This window comes from Delphinapterus leucas, chromosome 9 (genome assembly GCF_059928025.1).
Source record: "Delphinapterus leucas isolate spDelLeu-1000000601 "Yukka" chromosome 9, BTC_Dleu_Yukka2, whole genome shotgun sequence".
In the NCBI taxonomy this organism is placed as follows: Eukaryota; Metazoa; Chordata; class Mammalia; order Artiodactyla; family Monodontidae; genus Delphinapterus; species Delphinapterus leucas.
The window spans coordinates 10,949,540-10,972,199 of record NC_143137.1 but is presented as its reverse complement, the minus strand read 5'-3'; the positions used below and the strand labels follow the sequence as shown (position 1 = coordinate 10,972,199).

General features: G+C 39.9%; 1 protein-coding gene across 4 annotated transcripts in view; it reads right to left on the bottom strand.

The window, feature by feature from the left end:
* The window catches only part of TPK1 (thiamin pyrophosphokinase 1), a 337,285-nt gene that overhangs the window by 9,918 nt on the left and 304,707 nt on the right, over positions 1 to 22,660 (bottom strand). The window contains exon 9 of one of the 4 annotated variants that reach the window (XR_002645264.3): positions 22,561 to 22,660. The exons of 2 other annotated variants lie outside the window; for them this stretch is intronic. Coding sequence is in view for 1 of the 2 variants with exons in the window: in XM_089917262.1 (XP_089773388.1) it covers positions 22,641 to 22,660 (20 nt within the window). In the remaining variant the exon portion in view is untranslated. One more of the 4 variants, XM_089917262.1, reaches the window with a different exon arrangement.

The following is a 22,660-nucleotide window of genomic DNA, read 5'->3' as shown; positions in this document are numbered from 1 at the left end:
TTGTTTTTAAGTCATTCGTCCAATTTTGTGTCTTTGATTGGAGAATTTTATCCATTATGCTTAAAGTAATTATTGATGGATAAGGATTTACTATTGCCATTTTCTTACTTGTTTTGCTGACTGTTTTGTAGCTCTGTTGTTCCTTGCTTCTTATTCTGCTGTCTTCTTTTGTGTTGATGACTTTTTTTGTATTGGTATACTTTCACTTGATCCTGATCTTTTCTGTAATAGGTTTTTCCTCTGTGGTTACCATGAGCCTTATATAAACTATCTTATATTTATAATATCCTATTTGCTGACGACAACTTAACCTCAGTAGCATCTCTAAAATTACAATTTACTTCTCCCCCATCACGTTACAATTTACATATTTTTTATATTATGTATACAGTAACAGACTATTGAAGTTATGGGTTTTTCTTAATACATTTTAAAACTTTTAAACTAGAGTTGTAAGAGAATTATGCACCACTATTGCCATATTAAATAACTTTGATTATTTACCAATACCAGGAAGTCTTATACCTGTGTTCATCTGATTTTATCATGTAAATTAGCATCACTTTATTTCGCTTGAAGAACTCCCTTTAGCATTTCTTGTAAGGAGGCCTAGTGGTGATAAACTCAATCAGCTTTCATTTGTTCAGGCACTTATTTATCTCCCCTTCATTTCTGAAGGACAGGTTTGCCAGGTATAGTATTATTGTTGACAGATTTTTTTTTTTTTTTTTTGCGGTACGTGGGCCTCTCACTGTTGTGGCCTCTCCCATTGCGGAGCACAGGCTCCGGACGTGCAGGCTCAGCGGCCATGGCTCACAGGCCTAGCTGCTCCATGGCATGTGGGATCTTCCCGGACTGGGGCATGAACCCGCATCCCCTGCATCGACAGGCGGACTCTCAACCACTGCGCCACCAGGGAAGCCAGACAGATTTTTTTCTTTCAATATTTTGAATATATTACCCGTTCTCTCCTGGCCTGAAATTCTCTTTCTGTCTTTGACTTTTGAAACTATTTGGTTTAATCTATTTGGGGTCCTTTGGGCCTCACGGATTTGTATGTCCGTTTCTTTTCTCATTTTCAGCCGTTACTTGCTTTATATACACTTTCTGTCCCTTTCTCTTTCGCCTTCTGGGGTACCCATAATGCAGATACTGTTTTTTCTGATGGTGTCCTATAAGTTCCATAGGCTTTCTTCACTCTTTTTCATTCTTTTTTTCCTCTGACTGGATAAATTCAAATACCCTGTCACTGATTCTTTCTCTGTCACTGATTCTTTCTTCTGCATGGTCAATTCTGATTTTGAAGCTCTCTATTGAACTTTACAGTTCAGTCATTGTATTCTTTAGCTCTAGGACTTCTGTTTGGTTTATTTTTGATGGTTTCTATTTTTTTTTCATCTCATTTTGTTCATGCAATTTTTTCCCCCGAATTTTGTTATCTGTCTTGTAGTTCACTAAACTTCTTTTAAGAGGATTATTCTGAATTCACTGAAGTTCATAAATTTCCATTTCTTTAGTGTCAATTATTGGCATTTTATTAGTTTCCATTGGTGGTGGTGTTTACCTGATTTTTCCTGATCCTTGATGTCTTACATTGGTATCTGCACATTTGAGTAAACAGTCTCTTCTTCTAGACTTTACAGGTGTGCCTTGGCAGAGACAGTCCTTCACCAGTCAGCTCAGCTTGGGGTTCTGGACATGTGAGCTGACAGACTCCTTGGGCAGGGGGAGCCTGCTATTAGGGTCTTCTTTGTGGGCAAGGCCACTGCCTGAGCTCTGAGGTTGTGGGGTATGTGTTGTGGCTGAAAACAGTTGGATAGGACTGCTGGCTTGGTTCTTTGCCCAAGTGAGGCTGTTGGATGGGGCTCTGTAGTTGCCTGGGTTCTCTGGTCAGGTTTCCTGGATGGTCAGACTTGGTACTATATTTAGCAGTAGTTGGGGCTATGATGTAGCTTCCCTGCTTGACCAGGGCAGCAGAATGGACCCCATGGCCAGCACAGCCCATTGTTTAAGGACCCAGATCAGGCAGGATTGTGCGCCAAATTCTCTGGCCACGCAGAGTTGCTGGTTTTGCAGTGCAAATGGTGAGAACCACTGGTTGTGCTCTCTGCTCAGGTATCACTGTAAGTGGGGCTGTAGGATGGGCTATGCCAGCGGTCCCCAACCTTTTTGGCACTGGGGACCGGTTTTGTGGAAGACAATTTTTCCATGGACTGGGGTGGGAGGTGGGGGGATGGTTCAGGCGGTAACGCAAGGGGGAGCGAAGGGGAGCAGCAGATGAAGCTTTACTCGCTAGCCTGCTGCTCACCACCTGCTGTGCGGCCCAGTTCCTAATAGGCCACAGACCGATACTGGTCTGCGGCCCAGGGGTTGGGGACCCCTGGGCTACAGTTTCCCATGTGCCTGGTTAGGTTTCCTGGTTGGGCATGCTGAAGGCTGTATTTAACAGTGGGTAGGGCTATGAATTAGTTTCCCTGCCTGGGCGGAGCCACCAGACAGGCTCTAAGGCTGACACGTCTCTTATTTGGGGGCCAAATTAGGCAGAATCATGCACCAAGTTCCCTGGCCTGACAGGCCACCATCCTGGCTCTGCAGATGGGCAGGGCCACTGGCCAGGCTCTCCATTCAAGTGCTGCTGTAACTGTGGTTGCAGGATGAGCTACACAGATTCCCAGGAGCTCTGGTTAGGTTTCCTGATCGGTAGGGCTGGAGGCGGTATTCAGCAATGGGTGGGGCTATGAATTAGCTTTCCTGTCCAGATGGAGTGGCAGAACAGGCTCCATGGCTGGCAAGGGCTCACTGTCTGGAGTCCTGAATCAGGCAGATCTGTGCCCTGCCAAGTTCCCTGGTCAGAATGGACCACGATCTTGGCTCTGCAGATGAGCAGAGCTGCTGGTTGGGACTTCTACTTGGGCACCACTGGGAGGAGGAACAGGGCCACAGTCCGAGCACTCGTTGCTATAAATCCCTTCCCCCTTCTCTGTCACAGTCACGTCCCCAAGTCCCCTTAGATGCCCATAAGGCAGGACCTGAGAAGGCATCCTGAGAAATGACCCATGATGCTGGAGGAGCCGGGTGTCAACCTGGACTTTCTTTTCCCCCGGAGGAACTGCAGGCCTGGGGAGCCAGCCTGGGGGAGAAGTGATGTGGTCAGGGTGCAGCTGCTCCTCTTAACTTTTCTAATGTGGTCCTACCTCATTCTCTGTGATACAGGGGGTGCCTTCAGCCTCACCCCTGTATTCTAGGATTTTCACAATGGTGTCTTGTCTATAGATAGTTATTAGCTGGTCTTCTTGTGAAGGGGACTGAGGTTGGGAATGACCTATGTTTCCATCTTGATGATGTCACTCCTTCACAAATTAACTTTTTCATTTCTACTCCAGAGGACTCATCCAAAACTTTGGCTAGCTGAACATTTACTTTCAATTCAACATTTAGAACTTATCTAGATTCAGATTTTTTCCATTTTTATTTGCAGAGAGTACAGCAGAGCTAAACATAGTTGTTCTGAGACAACCAGTCACTCGGATCAAGCCCTGTTTTTAACTATAGACAAACATAAAAGTGATAGCCATGTGTAAGACTATAAGCAATCTGTGATGAACATAACCTAAAATTGCTTGCTCTGTTTGAATATAAAAGTTGTGTCTTATCTATTTGCTTCAAAGACATGATCATCAGTTGTTTTAAGGACAGTTGTAGTCTAATGATAGAATATTGGCTGGTGAGGCTGGGTTAAGTTCCTCTTCCAGTGAAATTTAATGTGAATTACATTAGGGAACACAGAGGCATAGTCTGACTCTGAGCTTTTCATATTTTAGAGAAACAGAACTTAAAAATATGAAAAACATGAAAACTGGTTTTATAATTTTCATCCATTATTTCAAAGTATTTTCTTTCCCAAAGGAAAGGCTGAGAATTAGGCACTTAATATTCTGTTGTTTTCAGTGATGTCCTATAGCTTTTCTCCAAAGCTGGAAAGACTGAAGACTGCAAAGCAGAGGCTGGCAAATTGGTAGAATTCAAGTATTCAGCTCTTTTCCTGTCAGTTGGAGGGAGGTAGGGCCATTTGTCCTGGCTTCCTACCTTACCTCTGCAAGCTGGTTTAGTGGGCTGTGCTCTTTTGAACTGGTTGACAGAGTGTAAAGGAGTACTTTGGAGGCCTCTGATGCTCTCAAGCATTGGAAAGCAAGAGCAGGAAGCATTTGTTCCCTCTGCACCTGTGTGATTGCTCTGCTCAGGTGTTTTTTTACAGAGGAGGCATCTTGCTGTCAAAAACTATGAACCCCGTCATGATGAGGTTAATAAGTCAGCCCTAGGTTCAAACCTTGGCTTTACCACTCTCTAGCTCTATATGAACTCAGTTATTTAACCTTCTGACTTCAGTTTCCTCATATGCAAAATGTGGATAATAATGTCTGCTTCACAGAGAAGTTGTATGGATTATATAGTCAAAATTCTAACACACAGTAAGTATTCAAGGAATTTCCATCCCTTTTGCTTTCTTCTGTTATTTTGTCAATAAAGTAGATCAGATTTTCCTCTCCTACCTTAAGAGTCTTTTAAAATGAAAAAAGAGAGATGTCATGATTTGAACAATAAGCAAATGCCTTAATTCAAGTGACTAGTTTATAGCCAGCGGAGAGACAGAATGAGATAAACTTTGCCAGGCTAGGTTATGTTTGATGCTTAAAATCATTTCAGGTGTCATCTGCATACATGTGCAAACTCATTTGTCTGACAGATATTTATGAAGGTTATACCCTGTGCTGGCATTAAGGATACAAACGTGAGTGTGTCTGCTTTCAAGGACTTCACATTTTAGTAAAAGGTGAAGACGTATATATAGTCCAATTCAGTGGATAGGATGGAAGCAGGAGGCAGGAGCTAATGAGGATGGAGCTGGAATGGGCTATATATTCTAGTGGAATGGGGAGGAATCCCCCAGAGGCCTGGCTTCCCAAGAATCTGTGGATTGACACTGGTTATCTGATAAAAATAAATTATTTAAAAGGTAATGCAAATGTATCTAAAAATCAACAAAACTGAGAGAGTAAAAGAGAAGGGAGTGAACAAACTTTGTCTGGGAGATGCTACTCAAAGAGGTGGTATTTGGGATGGAGTAATTCTCATTCATTCAAGACATTATCTGAGCACTTACAGTGTTCAAGGCACAGCGGGCTTTTATCTGTAGTTTACAGATGAGGAAAATGAAGCTCAGAGAGGTTAAATCCACAGGCTATGATGATCATAAAAGTTGTTAGACACATGTTACTATGGGAGGTTAAAGCAATACTTTGAAGAGCTCTAAAAAGAGGATTGATGGTAGTCTGTTTCCCTGAAGTATAGAACTGTCAACAGCCTGACAGAGTAGGGTAAGTGGATGACTTAGGGAGACCGATAAAACCCCTCTAAGACTTAAAGTAGTACTGTTTCTACCACACAGATACATGTTTAATAAACCTATTATGATGAATCCCAAGGTTCCTTACCATCCTGGAATATAAGGTTAAGTTCTAGGAGTTAATTAGACTTACTGGACATCATTAACTACTTCAACATAATGGAACCACGGTATGCTCTACATCCATCAGTTATTCTCTGAAGATGCTTAGCCTCATTGGAGTGATGGCTGTACATTAAGAAAACGTGACTCAGATTTCGTTAGCATTAAAGCAAACCATACTACCTCTAAAATCAGTTCACTGTGACTGGTCTTTACAATTTTAATTTTTGAACTAGAGGTCTTAAAAATGTCTTTGTATGTATATACGTGAGACAAACTATTTAAAAATTGCTAATTTACACTTTAAAATAGGAACTCCTGGCAGGATTATTACTATTAAAATTGTATCCTATAAAACAGCATCTAGACTTATAGTGGTTCTTGAAACTTTTCAAAAATTAAATTGCTATATTACATTTTCTTAAAGGCAGAAAGTCAAACTATTTCTAGTTTAGAGGTGTAGAGTACGTGCAGCATCTACTCTCTTAGCAAGTTTCAAATATTCAATTCAGTATTATTAACTATAGTCATCATGCTGTATATCACATCCCCATGACTTATTTATTTTATAACTGGAAGTTTGTACCTTGTGATCACCTTTACTCATTTCTTCCACCCTCTCGCCCCCCACTTCTGGCAATCACCAGTACGTTCTTTGTATCTATGAGACTGGTTTTTAGTGTATTTTTTACATTCCACATATATATCAGATCATCCTGTGTTTGTCTTTCTCTGTCTGACTTACTTCACTTAGCATAATGCTCTCAGAGTCCGTCCATGTTGCTGCAGATGGCAAGGTTTCCTTCTTTTTTATGGCCAAGTAATATTCCTGTGTGGGTGTGCGTATTTATAAAATCTCACATTTTCTTTATCCATTCATCCACTGATGGACACTTAAAGATCTTAAAGTTGTTTCCATGTCTTGGCTATTGTAAATAATACTGCAGTGAACATGGGGGCACAGATATCCTTTCAAGTTAGCATTTTCGTTTTCTTTGGATAAATATCCAGAAGGGGGATTTCTGGGTTAGATAGAAGTTCTGTTTTCAATTTTTTGAGGAACCTCCCTACTGTTCTCCACCATGGCTGCACCAATTTACATTCCCACCAACAGTGCACGAGGGTTCCCTTCTCTCTACAGCCTTCACAACACTTGTTATCTTGTCTTTTTGATAATAGCCACGCTAACAGGTGTGAGGTGAATATAACTCACTATGGTTTTGATTTGCATTTCCCTGATGATTACTGAGGTTGAGCACATTTTCATGTACCAGTTGTCCATCTGTATGTGTCTCATATGGAAAAAAAGTCTATTCAGATCATCTGCCCATTTAAAAAATTTTTTTTTGCTATTGTATGAGTGCTTTATATATTTTGAATATTCATTCCTTATCTGATATATTGGCAAACATTTTCTCCCTTTTAGTAGGTTGATTTTCAATTTTGTTGATGGTTTCCTTCGCAGAAGATGGCTTCCTTTCCTGCATAGAGGCTTTTTAGTTCAATGTAGTCCCACTTATTACTTTTTTGCTTTTGTTGCCTTTCCTTTTGGGGTCAAATCAAAACAAATCACGGCAGAGTGGATGGCAAGGAGCTTTTTCTGTATGTTTTCTTCTAGGAGTTTTATGGTTCAGGTCTTACGTTAAAATCTTTAATCCATTTTCAGTTCAGTTTCGTGTATGGTATAAGATAGAGGTCTAGTTTCCTTCTTTTTGCATGTGGACATCTAGTTTTCCCAACACCATTTGTTGAAGAGATTGCCCTTTCTCCACTGTGTATTTTTGTCTTTTTTGTTGAAAATTAATTGACCATATATGCATGGGTTTATTTCTGGGCTGTTTGGTTCCACTTGACCTATGTGTCTTCTTTTATTTGAAATATAGTTTACAATCGGGAAGCATGATTCCTCCAGCTTTGTTCTTTTTTTCTTAAGCACTTTTATTGGAGTAAAGTTGCTTTATATTGCTCTGTTAGTTGCTGCTGTATAACAAAGTGAATCAGCTATACATAAACATATATCCCCATATCCCCTCCCTCTTGTGCCTCCCTCCCACCTTCCCTATCCCACCCCTCTAGGTGGTCACAAAGCACCGAGCTGATCTCCCTATGCTATGCGGCAGCTTCCCACTAGCTATCTATTTTACATTTGGTAGTGTATAGATGTCCATGCTACTCTCTCACTTCGTCTCAGCTTACCTTTCCCCCTCCCCGTGTCCTCAAGTCCATTCTCTACGTCTGCGTCTTTATTCCTGTCCTGCCCCTAGGTTCTTCAGAAACTTTTTTTTTCAGATTCCATATATATGTGTTAGCATATGGTATTTGTTTTTCTCTTTCTAACTTACTTCACTCTGTATGACAGACACTAGGTCCATCCACCTCACCACAAATAACTCAATTTTGTTTCTTTTTATGGCTGAGTAATATTTCATTGTATATATGTGCCACATCTTCTTTATCCATTCATCTGTTGATGGACACTTAGGTTGCTTCTCCTGGCTATTGTAAATAGTGCTGCAATGAACGTTTTGGTGCATGACTCTTTTTGAATTATGGTTTTCTCAGGGTATATGCCCAGTAGTGGGATTGCTGGGTCATATGGTAGTTCTATTTGTAGTTTTTTAAGGAACCTCCATACTGTTCTCCATAGTGGCTGTATCAATTTACATTCCCACCAACAGAGCAAGAGGGTTCCCTTTTCTCCACACCCTCTCCAGCATTTATTGTTTGTAGAGTTTTTGATGATGACCACTCTGACCACTGTGAGGTGATACCTCATTGTAGTTTTGATTTGCATTTCTCTCATGATTACTGATGTTGAGCATCCTTTCATGTGTTTGTTGGTAATCTGTATATCTTCTTTGGAGAAATGTCTATTTAGGTCTTCTGTCCATTTTTGGATTGGGTTGTTTGTTTTTTTGATACTAAGCTGCATGAGCTGCTTGTATATTTTGGAGATTAATCCTTTGTCAGTTGCTTCATTTGCAAATATTTTCTCCCATTCTGAGGACTGTCTTTCCGTCTTCTTTATGGTTTCCTTTGCTGTGCAAAAGCTTTAAAGTTTCATTAGGTCCCATTTGTTTATTTTTGTTTTTATTTCCATTTCTCTAGGAGGTGGGTCAAAAAGGATCCTGCTGTGATTTCATAGAGCGTTCTGCCTGTTTTCCTCTAAGGGTTTTATAGTGCCTGGCCTTACATTTAAGTCTTTAATCCATTTTGAGCTTACTTTAGTGTATACTCTTCAGGAGTGTTCTAATTTCATTCTTTTACATGTAGCTGTCCAGTTTTCCCAGCACCACTTGAAGAGGCTGGCTTTTCTCCATTGTATATTCTTGCCTCCTTTATCAAAGATAAGGTGACCATATGTGCATGGGTTTATCTCTGGGCTTTCTATCCTGTTCCATTGATCTATCTTTCTGTTTCTGTGCCAGTACCATACTGTCTTGATTACTGTAGCTTCGTAGTATTGTCTGAAGTCCGGGAGCCTGATTCCTCTAGCTCCATTTGTCTTTCTCAAGATTGCTTTGGCTATTTGGGGTCTTGTGTGTTCCTATACAAATTGTGAAATTTTTTTGTTCTAGTTCTGTGAGAAATGCCAGTGGTAGTTTGATAGGGATTACATTGAATCTGCTGATTGCTTTCAGTAGTATAGGCATTTTCACAATGTTGATTCTTCCAATCCAAGAACATGGTATATCTCTCCATCTGTCGGTATCATCTTTAATTTCTTTCATCAGTGTCTTATAGTTTTCTGCATACAGGTCTTTTGTCTCCTTAGGTAGATTTATTCCTAGGTATTTTATTCTTTTTGTTGCAATGGTAAATGGGAGTGCTTCCTTAATTTCTTTCAGATTTTTCATCATTAGTGTATAGGAATGCAAGAGATTTCTGTGCATTAATTTTGCATCCTGCTACTTTACCAAATTCATTGATTAGCTCTAGTAGTTTTCTGGTGGCATCTTTAGGATTCTGTATGTTTAGTATCATGTATATCGGCAAACAGTGACAGCTTTACTTCTTTTCTGATTTGGATTCTTTTTCTTTCTTTTTCGTCTCTGATTGCTGTGGCTAAAACTTCCAAAACTATGTTGAATAATAGTGGTGAGAATGGGAAACCTTGTCTTGTTCCTGATCTTAGTGGAAATGGCTTCAGTTTTTCACCATTGAGAATGATGTTGGCTGTGGGTTTGTCATATATGGCCTTTATTATGTTAAGTACCCTCTATGCCTACTTTCTAGAGAGTTTTTATCATTAATGGTTGTTGAATTTTGTCAAAAGCTTTTTCTGCATCTATTGAGATGATCATATGGTTTTTATTCAATTTGTTACTATGGGGTATCACATTGATGATTTGCATACATTGAAGAATCCTTGCATTCCTGGGATAAACCCCACTTTATCATGGTGTATTATCCTTCTAATGTGCTGCTAGATTCTGTTTGCTAATTTTTTGTTGAGGATTTTTGCATCTATGTTCATCAGTGATATTGGCCTGTAGTTTTCTTTCTTTGTGACATCTTTGTCTGGTTTTGGTGTCAGGGTGATGGTGGCCTCGTAGAATGTGTTTGGGAGTGTTCCTCCCTCTGCCATGTTTTGAAGAGTTTGAGAAGTATAGGTGTTAGCTCTTCTCTAAATGTTTTATAGATTTTGCCTGTGAAGACATCTGGTCCTGGGCTGTTCTTTGCTGGAAGATTTTAAATCACAGTTTCAATTTCAGTGCTCATGATTGGTCTGTTTATATTTTGTTTCTTCCTGGTTCAGTCTCAGAAGGTTGTGCATTTTAAGAATTTGTCCATTTTTCTCCAGGTTGTCCATTTTATTGGCATAGAGTTGCTTGTAGTAATCTCTCATGATCCTTTGTATTTCTGCAGTGTCAGTTGTTACTTCTCCTTTTTCATTTCTAATTCTGTTGATTTGAGTCTTCCCCCATTTTTTCCTGATCAGTCTGGCTAATGGTTTATCAATTTTGTTTATCTTCTCAAATAACCAGCTTTTAATTTTATTGATCTTTGCTATTGTGTCCTTCATTTCTTTTTCATTTATTTCTGATCTGATCTTTATGGTTTCTTTCCTCCTGCTAACTGTGCGGTTTTTTGTTCTTCTTTCTCTAATTGCTTTAGGTGTAAGGTTAGGTTGTTTATTTGAGATATTTCTTATTTCTTGAGGTAGGATTGTATTGTAAACTTCCCTCTTAGAACTGCTTTTGCTGCATCCCATAGGTTTTGGGTCATTGTGTTTTCATTGTTGTTTGTTTCTAGGTATTTTTGATTTCTTCTTTGATTTCTTCAGTGGTCTCTTGGTTATTTACTAGTGTGTTAGCCTCCATGTGTTTGTATTTTTTACAGTTTTTTTTCCTGTAACTGATATCTAGTCTTACAGTGTTGTGGTCAGAAAAGATACTTGATATGATTTCAAGTTTCTAAAATTTACCAAGGCTTGATTTGTGACCTAAGATATGGTCTATCCTGGAGAATGCTCCATGAGCACTTGAGAAGAAAGTGTATTTTGCTGTTTTTGGATGGAATGTCCTATAAATATCAACTAAGTCCATCTTGTTTAATGTGTCATTTAAAGCTTGTGTTTCCTTATTTATTTTCATTTTGGATAATCAATCTGTCCACTGGTGAAAGTGGGGTGGTAAAGTCCCCTACTATGATCGTGTTACTGTCGATTTCCCCTTTATGGCTGTTATCATTTGCCTTTTGTATTAAGGTGCTCCTATGTTGGGAGCATAAGTATTTACAATTGTTGTATCTTCTTCTTGGATAGATCCCTTGATCATTATGTAGTGTCCTTTGTCTCTTGTAATAGTCTTTATTTTAAAGTCTATTTTGTCTGATATGAGAATTGCCACTCCAGCTTTCTTCTGATTTACATTTGCATGGAATATCTTTTTCCATCCCCTCACTTTCAGTCTGTATGTGTCCGTAGGTTTGAAATGGGTCTCTTGTAGACAGCATAGACACAGGTCGTGTTTTGGGATCCATTCATTCAGCCAGTCTATGTCTTTTGGTTGGAGCATTTAATCCATTTACATGTAAGGTAATTATCGATATGTATGCTCCTATTACCATTTCCTTAATTGTTTTGTGTTTGTATTTGTAGGTCTTTTCCTTCTCTTGTGTTTCCTGCCTAGAGAAGTTCCTTTAGCATTTGTTGTAAAGCAGGTTTGGTGGTGCTGAATTCTCTTAGCATTTGCCTGTCTGTAAAGGTTTTAATTTCTCCATCGAATTTGAATGAGATCCTTGCTGGGTAGAGTAATCTTGGTTGTAGGTTTTCCCCTTTCATCACTTTAAATATGTCCTGCCACTCCCTTCTGGCTTGCAGAGTTTCTGCTGAAAGATCAGCTGTTAACCTTATGGGGATTCCCTTGTATGTTATTTGTTGCTTTTCCCTTGCTGCTTTTAATACTTTTCTTTGTATTTAATTTTTGATAGTTTGATTAATATGTGTCTTGGCATGTTTCTCCTTGGATTTATCCTGTATGGAACTCTCTGTGCTTCTTGGACTTGGGTGACTATTTTCTTTCCCGTATTAGGGAAGTTTTCAAGTATAATCTCTTCAAGTATTTTCTCAGTCCCTTTCTTCTTCTCTTCTTCTTCTGGGACCCCTGTAATTTGAATGTTGGTGCATTTAATGTTGTCCCAGAGGTCTCTGAGACTGTCCTCAATTCTTTTCATTCTTTTTTCTTTATTCTGCTCTGCAGTAGTTATTTCCACTATTTTATCTTCCAGGTCACTTATCCGTTCTTCTGCCTCAGTTATTCTGCTATTGATTCCTTCTAGAGTATGTTTAATTTCACTTATTGTGTTGGTCATCATTGTTTGTTTGCTCTTTAGTTCTTTTTGGTCCTTTTTAAATGTTTCTTGTATTTTCACCATTCTATTTCCAAGATTTTGGATCCTCTTACTATCATTACTATGAATACTTTTTCAGGTAGAGTGCCTATTTCCTCTTCATTTGTTTGGTCTGGTGGGTTTTTACCTTGCTCCTTCATCTGCTGTGTGTTTCTCTGTCTTCTCATTTTGCCTGCCTTACTGTGTTTCACAGGCTGCAGGTTTGTAGTTCCCGTTGTTTTTGGTGTCTGCCCCCAATGGGTAAGGTTGGTTCAGTGGGTTGTGTTGGCTTCCTGGTGGAGGGGACTGGTGCCTGTGTTCTGGTAGATGAGGCTGGATATTGTCTTTCTGGTGGGCAGGACTGCGTCCAGTAGTGTGTTTTGGGGTGTCTGTGACCTTATGATTTTAGGTAGCCTGTCTGCTAATGGGTGGGGCTGTGTTCCTGTCCTGCTAGTTGTTTGGCATGGGGTGTCTAGCACTGGAGCTTGCTGGTCATTGAAGTGGAGCTGGGTCTTGGCATTGAGATGGAGATCTCTGGGAGAATTCTTGCCGATTGATATTATGAGGGGCTGGGAGGTCTGTGGTGGAGCAATGTCCTGAACTTGGCTCTCCCACGTCAGAGGCTCATGTCTGACACCCTGGCAGAGCAGCAAGACCCTGTCAGCCACACAGCTCAGAAGAAAAGGGAGAAAAGAAAAAAAGAAAGAAGGAAAAAATAAAGTTATTAAAATAAAAAATTAAAAATAAAAAGAATAGAGCAACCAAACCAATACACAGATCCACCAATGATAACAAGCACTAAAAGGTATACTAAAAAATATCAGACAGAACCGCAGGACAGATGGTAAAAGTGAACCTATACAGACAAAATCACACAAAGAAGCATACACATACACACTCACAAAAAGAGAAAAAGTTAATAATATATAGAGATATAAAAAAATGAGAGCAACCAAAGCAATAAACAAATCTACCGATGATAATAAGCTCTAAATACTAAACTAAGATAAACATAAAACTAGAAACGAATTAAACACAAAGCGAACCCCAAGTCTACAGCTGCTCCCAAAGTCCACTGCCTCAGTTTTGGGATGATTCGTTGTCTGTTCAGGTATTCCACAGATGCAGGTACATCAAGCTGACTGTGGAGATTTAATCCGGTGCTCCTGAGGCTGCTGGGAGAGATTTCCCTTTCTCTTCTTTGTTCTCACAGCTCCCGGGGTTCAGCTTTGGATTTGGCCCCGCCTCTGCGTGTAGGTCACCTGAGGGCGTCTGTTCTTCCCCCAGACAGGACGGGGTTCAAGGAGCAGCTGATTCGGGGGCTCTGGCTCACTCAGGCCAGGGGGAGGGAGGGGCACGGATGTGGGGCGAGCCTGCGGCAGCAGAGGCCGGCGTGACTTTGCACCAGCCTGAGGCGCGCCGTGTGTTCTCCCAGGGGAGTTGTCCCTGGATCCCGGGACCCTGGCAGTGGCGGGCTGCACAGGCTCCCGGAGGAGGGGTGTGGATAGTGACCTGTGCTCGCACACAGGCTTTTTGGTGGCTGCAGCAGCAGTGTTAGTGTTTCATGCCCATCTCTGGTATCTGCACTGATAGCCACGGCTCACACCCATCTCTGGAGCTCGTTTAGGCAGTGCTCTGAATCCCCTCTCCTTGTGCACCCTGAAACAATGGTCTCTTGCCTCTTTGGCAGTTCCAGACTTTTTCCCAGACTCCTTCCTGGCTAGCTGTGGAGCACTGGCCCCCTTCAGGCTGTGTTCATGCAGCCAGTCCTCTCCCTGGGGTCTGACGTCCAAAGCTGGAGCCTCAGCTCCCAGCCCCCATCTGCCCCAGTGGGTAAGCAAACAAGCCTCTTGGGCTGGTGAGTGCTGGTTGGCTCCGATCTTCTGTGCAAGAATCTCTCTGCTTTGCCCTCTGCACCCCTGTTGCTGTGCTCTCCTCCGTGGCTCTGAAGCTTCCCCCTCCGCCACCTGCAGTCTCTGCCCGTGAAGGGGCTTCCTAGTGTGTGGAAACTTTTCCCCTTCACAGCTCCCTCCTAGAGGTGCAGGTCCCATCCCTATTCTTTTGTCTCTGTTTTTCCTTTTTTCTTTTGCACTACCCAGGTACGTGGGTTTTTTTTTTGCCTTTTGGGAAGCCTGAGGTCCTCTGCCAGCATTCAGTAGGTGTTCTGTAGGAGTTGTTCCACATATAGATGCATTTCTGATGTATTTGTGGGGAGGAAGGTGATCTCCGCGTCTTACTGCTCTGCCATCTTGAAGGTCCTCCCCCTGCTTTGTTCCTAAGATTGCTTTGGCAATTCAAGGTCTTTTGTGGTTCCATACAAATTTTATGATTGTTTGTTCTATGTTTGTGAAAAATGCCACTGGAATTTTGATAGAAAATTCATTGCACTCCCTGAGTAGTATGAACATTTTAACAATATTCTTCCAATCCATGAGTGTGGAATATCTTTTGATTTATTTTAGTCTTCAATTTCTTTTAACAATGTCTTATAGTCTTCAGTGTAGAGATCTTTCACCTCCTTGGTTAAATTTATTTCTAGGTATTTAATGTTTTATGAAACTGTAAATGAGATTTTCTTAATTCCTCTTTCTGATAATTCATTATTAGTACATGGAAGCAGAACAAATTTTTTATATTGATTTTTGTATCCTACAACTTTACTGAATTCATTTATTAGTTCTAACACTTTTTTGGTGAAGTCTTAGGGTTTTCTCCATGTAATAATCATGTCATCTGCAAATAGTAAGTTTTACTTTTTCCTTTCCAACTTGGATGCCTTTTTTTTTCTTGCTTAATTAATTGTTCTGGCCAGGACTTCCCACACTATGTTGAATAAAAGTGCTGAGGGTGAGCCATTTTATATTAATTTAATCCAATATACCGAAAATATTATCATTTTAACATGTCTTATCGAGATGTTTTACTTTTTCATACTAAGTCTTTGAAATCTGGTATGTATATATACTTGCAGCATATCTTAATTTGGACAAGTCACATTTTAAGAGCAATAAGTAGCTAATGGTTACTGTATTGATTACACAGTACAGATTCTAGGTTACTGAGGTGGGAACTATATTTAAGATTCAATTATCTGTTTCTCCAGAGGAACATTATTTAATTATACAGATACTGATTTTCATTTCACCTGCAGATATGGAGTGATAGAGTCTCATGTTATAAAGGTACTATTACATTTAAAGTAAGCATATCAAATCCATTTGAAATGATTTCCCCTTATTATAGGAATGGATCAAGAAACACTCAGATACTTAACATGTGCTCAGCAGTGAGAGAGACTGACTCTGCCCTTCAAGTTGAAAGTTTAAAAATATGTAGCAAAACTGTAGAAAAAAACCCTGAAACTGCAAAATTTAAACAAACCTAACATAAAATTACGAATAGGGTATATATTATTAATACATCCTGTAATGAATATAATGACTCCTTGCTGGACATGGCAGATAGTCCTTTAATTGTATTCCTTACCCCAAATCGTCACCTCTCCTTCCCACTCCTCTAAATGTCTTGTCTGATCATGTCTCTCTCATGTGAAAGAATTACTCATGGACTCCAGTTGCCTATAACCTCCCTGCCTCCCACCCTAAACATCATGGCCTGACATTAAGGCCCTTCATCATCTAGTTCCTCCCCTATAACCTACTTGCCAGCCACCCCATGCTACTTGCTGTTCCCTTAATAAACCTAAATGTAAGACCAGATACTACAAAAGTCTTAGAGGAAAACATAGGCAGAACACTCTTGACATAAATCACAGCAATATCTTTTTGGATACACCTCCTAGAGTAATGAAAATAAAAACAAAAATAGTTTTATTTATGGGACCTAATTAAACTTAAAAGCTTTTGCACAGCAAAGGAAACCGTAAACAGGACGAAAAGACAACCCACAGAATGGCAGAAAATATTTGCAAACGAAGTGACTGACAAGGGGTTAATCTCCAAAATACAGAAACAGCTCACACAGCTCAATATCAAAACAAACAAACAACCCAATCAAAAAATGGGCAGAAGATCTAAATAGACATTTCTCCAAAGAAGACATACAGATGGCCAAAAAGCACATGAAAAGATGCTCCACAACACTAATTATTAGAGAAATGCAAATCAAAACTGTAATGAGGCATCACCTCACAGCAGTCAGAATGGCCATCATCAAAAAGTCTACAAACAATAAATGCTGGAGAGGATGTGGAGAAAAGGGAACCCTCCTACACTGTTACCACTATGGAGAACAGTATGGAGGTTCCTTAAAAAACTAAAAATAGAACTACAATATGATCCAGCAATCCCACTCCTGGGCATATATCTGGAGGTAACCATAATTTGAAAAGATACATGCACCCTAACGTTCATAGCAGCACTATTTACGATAGCCAAGACATGGAAGCAACCTAAATGTCCATCGACAGAGGAATGGATAAAAAAGATGTGGTGCATAAATACAATGGAGTATTACTCAGCCATAAAAAAGAACAAAATAATGTCATTTGCAGGGACACGGATGGACCTAGAGATCATCACACTAAGTGAAGTCAAACAAAGACAGATATCATATGACATCACTTATACATAGAATCTAAAAAGATGATACAGATGAACTTATCTACAAAACAGAAACAGACTCACAGACTCTGAAAACAAACTTATGGTTACCAAAGGGAAAGGCTGGGGGAGGGATAAATTAGGAGTTTGGGATTAACATATACACACTACTGTATATAGGATAGATAATCAACAAGGACCTACTGTATAGCACAGGGAACTCGCCACAATACTCTGTAATAACCTATATGGGAAAAGAATCTGAAAAAGAATGGATATATGTATAACTGAATCACTTTGCTGTACACCTGAAACTAATATAATATTGTAAATCAACTATATCCCAATGTAAAATTATCTGAAGAGACTATTAAAATACTTTTTTCAACTAAAAAAAAAAAAAGATCAGGAACTTCCTATCCCCGTGAAAAGTTTTGCCGTCTCCCCTCCTTTTGGAACTTACCCAGTCTTTTCTATGCTTGTTGTGTCCTTCAAGGCTAAAGTCAAATATCATCTTCTAGTCTGTGCATCTCTCTTTCATTCTATATCCCACTATAGGCTGAATTAATAATTCTTTTCCATTTATAAGTGGCTTGATTGCTTCCTTAGAATATACTTTGTATTAAAAGTTGGCCATTTAGACGCCTCTTCTATGGCAGGCAAAGTACAGGGTGAGTCTGAAACACCTTGTTCCAGAAAACAAAAGAGTGCTCAGAAAAATTTAGGGCACTTTGAGATAGAGAAGAGTACTGAGAGTGATGCAAATAACACATTCAGTGATAAACAGAATCCCCAAAGGCATGTGGAGGCATGTGGAGAGAGGAAAATCTCTTCTTTACGGAAGACTGCCAACTACTAAAGGAATGAGCAACAGAATAAGAATATCAGCAAGGCACCATTTTGCAGCTTCCAGTGTAATAACTGGTTCAGGCAAGGAACATCAGTGGATGCTAAAGCCACAGGGTGAAATGTTGGGGAGCAAGGTATTTACAGTCTCCAACTAAAGTCCATGTAGTACTTTTAATTAAAATAATAATATCATCTTAACCAAATGATCAAGCTTAGCATCACCAGTAAAAGGACAAACTGACATTATGTGCCTTCTGATATGATGAAGGGATGAATACAACATCATTTATTGTAATAATTTTTGCCAAAAAGGCTTAAGCTGAATATAATCACGGGGAAACTGTCAGACCAATGCAGAATGTGAAGCGCTTGACAAGTCAGCAGGCCTGAGCTATTCAAAAGCGTCAGTGTCAAGGAAGACTGCAAAGAGATTTTCTGGATTAAAAGAGACTAAACAGACAACTAAAAACAATGCATGGTTTTTTTAGTAGATTTTAAAAAAGTTATAAAGAGCATTACAGGTAAAACTAAGGAATATGAATATAGACTGCATAACGCTGTTCTATCAGTGTTATTTTCTTGGAATAGATAATAGCACTGTAGTTTTGTAGGAAAAATATCTTTTCTTTTAGGAGGTACAAACTGAAGATTTCAGGGGTTAAATATCATGTATTCAGCATAGTCTCAACTGGTTCAGAAAGCTAAATACACACACAGAGAAAAGGAAATATAGAAGAATGTTAACAGCTAATAAATCTGGGTGAAAAGAGTATAGATTTTGCTGGATTATTAAAATTTTCTGTAGGTTTGAAATGTTTCAACATTGAAATTCAATATTAAAATTTGGACTAAAATTTGGGAAATAGGCTAAGAACTTGTGGACGGAAAGTGTTTTTGTCTTGTTCACCTTGATTCCCCCCAAACTGAAGTGATGCCGTTATCATGCGTAAAGTAGACAGCTAGTGGGAACGTGCTATAAAGCACAGGAAGCTCAGCTCGGTGCTCTGTGACGACCTAGATGGGGGGTGGAAGGGAGGTCTAAGTGGGAGGGGATACAGGTATACATAGAGCTGATTCACGTCACTGTACAGCAGAAACTAACACAACACTGTAAAGCAATTATATGCCAATAAAAAAAAAGGAAAGCAAGAAATGCTCACTGATTTGAAGTGCATTAAAATAAATCCTAATTGAAAAAAATGCATGCCAAATTTAGGAGAAGTCACCTAGCCAGTGATATCTGCATCACAGCTTCTTGGAAGAGCCTAAGAGAGATGCAGAGGGCTCAGCCTGGTATGTGGGAAAGAGTCCTTCCTTTGTCAACTTATTGAAGCTCACCAAGGATAACCTCTACTTACACTTATTGATGCAGGGGGACCTGAAAATTAACCCAAATTATGTACCAGAACGTCTTAGTGCCTGGGAAAATGATAAGAGGAGACTTATTCATTGTTATGCAGGCTCTGATAACAAGTCCTCAGCTTTGCTTTCTTTTAGGACATTATCTCTCAAAATCCTGATCTGCCAAAGACTCCTCCCAAGGTGAGCACTCACTGGTCACCTCTCTATCTTGACAACTAATCCTTTCTTAAACTCAGGTGTCTAAGGAAGGGCTCTTATAATTCTGTTTGAAAGCGGCTGCATTTATCTTCATCTCTCACAAGTCACACATTCTCCTTGCCCTTGGATCAGGGCTGGCAGTCATTAGAAGGCTTCTGATGTTCAATTATTCTTCCGTCTTCACATTTCCTGTGCTATGACTCAGCCTGCTGTCCAGAAAACAATCAGACCAAGAAAACGCTGCTGCTTGGAGGAATCAAAGCTAATTTGGCCAGTTGGAAAACATCTCCCAGCAATAGCACTCTCAAATGTTCAGGCTTCTCCAAAGCAAACAAAATTTGTTATTATTTTTCTTTGTTAGAAAGAAAATGTGTTATATCATTAGCACTAAATTCTACTCCCAGGTCCCATGTTGCAGTTAAAGAGTCCATCAGAGTTGTTTTTAGGGAAAATCCAAAAAAAAACAAAAACACAAAAAACTTACTGGGTTTATGAAATAAAAAGGGCAGTCCGAATCCATAAAATGGGACCTATTTACATTCATTATCAGTGGCAAAATGAATGATCTGTGTAGAACTGGCCAAAAATTTTCAGTGTGACAAGTCTGTATCAGATTTAAATGTACATGCAAAGAGGGGGATGCTAATCTGTCCAAAGGCTGCTCTGAGTTGATTTACTTTGCTCTGTTTCCTTCACCTCCTGGGGCCCTGCCTTGCCACCTGGGGACACTGGCATGCCCTAAAAACATTCACACAAGTGGGAGAATGATGGCTATATATGGCAGAAACCATCCCAATCGGTTGCTGACTGGCTGTAGAACACTGGGCAAGTCATCTTGTGCCGCTGGCCTCAGTGCCAACCCTGAGAACAGGGTTGAATTTTCCACTATAATATGCTATGGCTTTTGCTGAAAGTTCCTTAGGTGACCTCAGCATCTATGTGCAAAGTGCCAATAATACCTGTCCACAGTTATCTCTAATGCAGCTGCTGTAAAGGTGAATGAGTTAATGTCTGTGTAGGGCTTTGACTTCTCCATGCAAGTACTGAAAATCTGTTGTATTATTATCATCATTTCATCTGCACAGAGGAAGCTTTAAAGTGGCATTTGCTTCTATCCTTCAAATGTCAACAGAGATTATTATAAGTACATCAAACAAATGGAAATGGCGCAGAAAGTGAAGAAAGAAAATATGTGAGGTAGCAAAGTATAATTACTTAACCTCAATCTCAAACCTGCAGGTGATAGCCACACAATCCATGTTCTTTTAGAATTTACCAGTCAAGCCAGATAACCCCCAACAGACTGACAAATAAAAAAAGCCATACAAACATTATGCTCAGAAAAGGCATAAACACATTGGGAGAACTGTTACAGGACGCTGCACCTCCTCCTATGACTTGAGAAAGAGGGACGAGATTAGAAGATTGAAATGTGTTGGGTTGGAAAAAGATGGCGGCACCCCCAAAAACTGCTTTGAAGGACGTAACTCACTTGAATAAGATTTGATTAAACCAGTCTATGAGCCGGCCTATTTTATACCTCATGTATAAGCTGATCTGACATCTGTAACAACTAGGATACATGTTGTTATAATTGGTGAAGACGTCTATTAACCTTATCAATAACCATATGGATTGCAACTAGCTACAGTATGTTATGTGTAGGATGTGGATTAAAGCTGTCACCTTGGGTATGGATGGAAGTGGCGTAAGTGTGGAAATCATAAAGGCAAAGACACATTTTGGCTTGTGACATCAGAGAGGACAAGTTCCGAGGCATCCACGCAAATAAAGCCAGGCGGCTCTAAAAGGCGTTGAAGGCCTGGTAAGTCTGCTTTACAATCCACCGTTACTGCTCTGGGATGCCACGTCAGACAAAAATGCTTTCTGATTTAGTTAAGAGTAAGTTTCTTACAATGTTTTAATGCCAAGCTAATAGTGTATGTTACTTAAGTTTGATAACTATGATAGTCATTAAAAATGAAGACTCTGCAGCAATATAGAAAAATTTCCTAACAGACGTAAGAGAAAAAGTCACATTTCAAACTATATACATTGATCACAACTGGGAAAATACGTGCATGCATGTAAATTAAAATTTTCTTGTTACATTTTTTAAAATAATAAATGGGGGAAAAAAAAAGAATGGCATGGATTTTCATATAACCCATGTGAAGAAGGAATGCCCCCTTAGAGGGACGAACAGAACCACTGTGGAGAAAGGTTTACAAATTCTGAACACAAGGTGCCCCTATTAGGTTACACTGAGGGTATTTTTGAAAATACCTATAATATCACATATATTTACACATACCCTCACTCCGACACCCACACCAATATGTGAAAAAAAACTATTTCCACCACCTAGGCAGGTTAGAAACATCCCCGCATATACTGATAAATCTCAGGAATGAAGAGTAGCTGCCATTAGAAGTTGCTTTTCTATATGTGGCTGGGGAAGACCTAGTTAAATTAATCCAAGGACTCTGAGTCTTTGAGTTTACAAAAGCTCCTGAAGTTCTGAAAGATATGCCATGTAAATCCCTCCAAGATTCTGGCTCAATCTTTTTTTTTTTTTTTTATTGGAGTATAATTGCTTTACAATGGTGTGTTAGTTTCTGCTTTATAACAAAGTGAATCAGTTATACGTATACATATGTTCCCATATCTCTTCCCTCTTGCGTCTCCCTCCCTCCCACCCTCCCTATCCCACCCCTCTAGGTGGTCACAAAGCACCGAGCTGATCTCCCTGTGCTATGCGGCTGCTTCCCACTAGCTATCTATTTTATGTTTGGTAGTGCATATATGTCCATGCCTCTCTCTCGCTTTGTCACAGCTTACCCTTCCCCCTCCCCATATCCTCAAGTCCATTCTCTAGTAGGTCTGCGTCTTTATTCCTGTCTTACCCCTAGGTTCTTCATGACATTTTTTTTTTTTCTTAAATTCCATATACATGTGTTAGCATACGGTATTTGTCTTTCTCTTTCTGACTTACTTCACTCTGTATGACAGACTCTAGGTCTATCCACCTCATTACAAACAGCTTTAGTCAGACCAACTGCTCCCCTGAGGGGACACCTTGCTGATGAAATACCCACTTCTCTCTCGAAGGCATCTTCCCTGCTGCCCGGGGCCTTGCGTGGTAACCTGCTTTCCTCTTTGGCTCTACCACCTGTTCCCCTCTGGATTAGATGTCAACTCCAGTTTCTCCAGACCTCCCCTCCCACCCTGTCCCGTGCTTTTACCTACCAGGGACATCAGTACAACTGGACTTCTGACACCTCTCAGCCTGAACCTCTGTGAGACTCTTGAAAATGAAATCCCAGTGGTCACAGCGGCTTTTCACTGC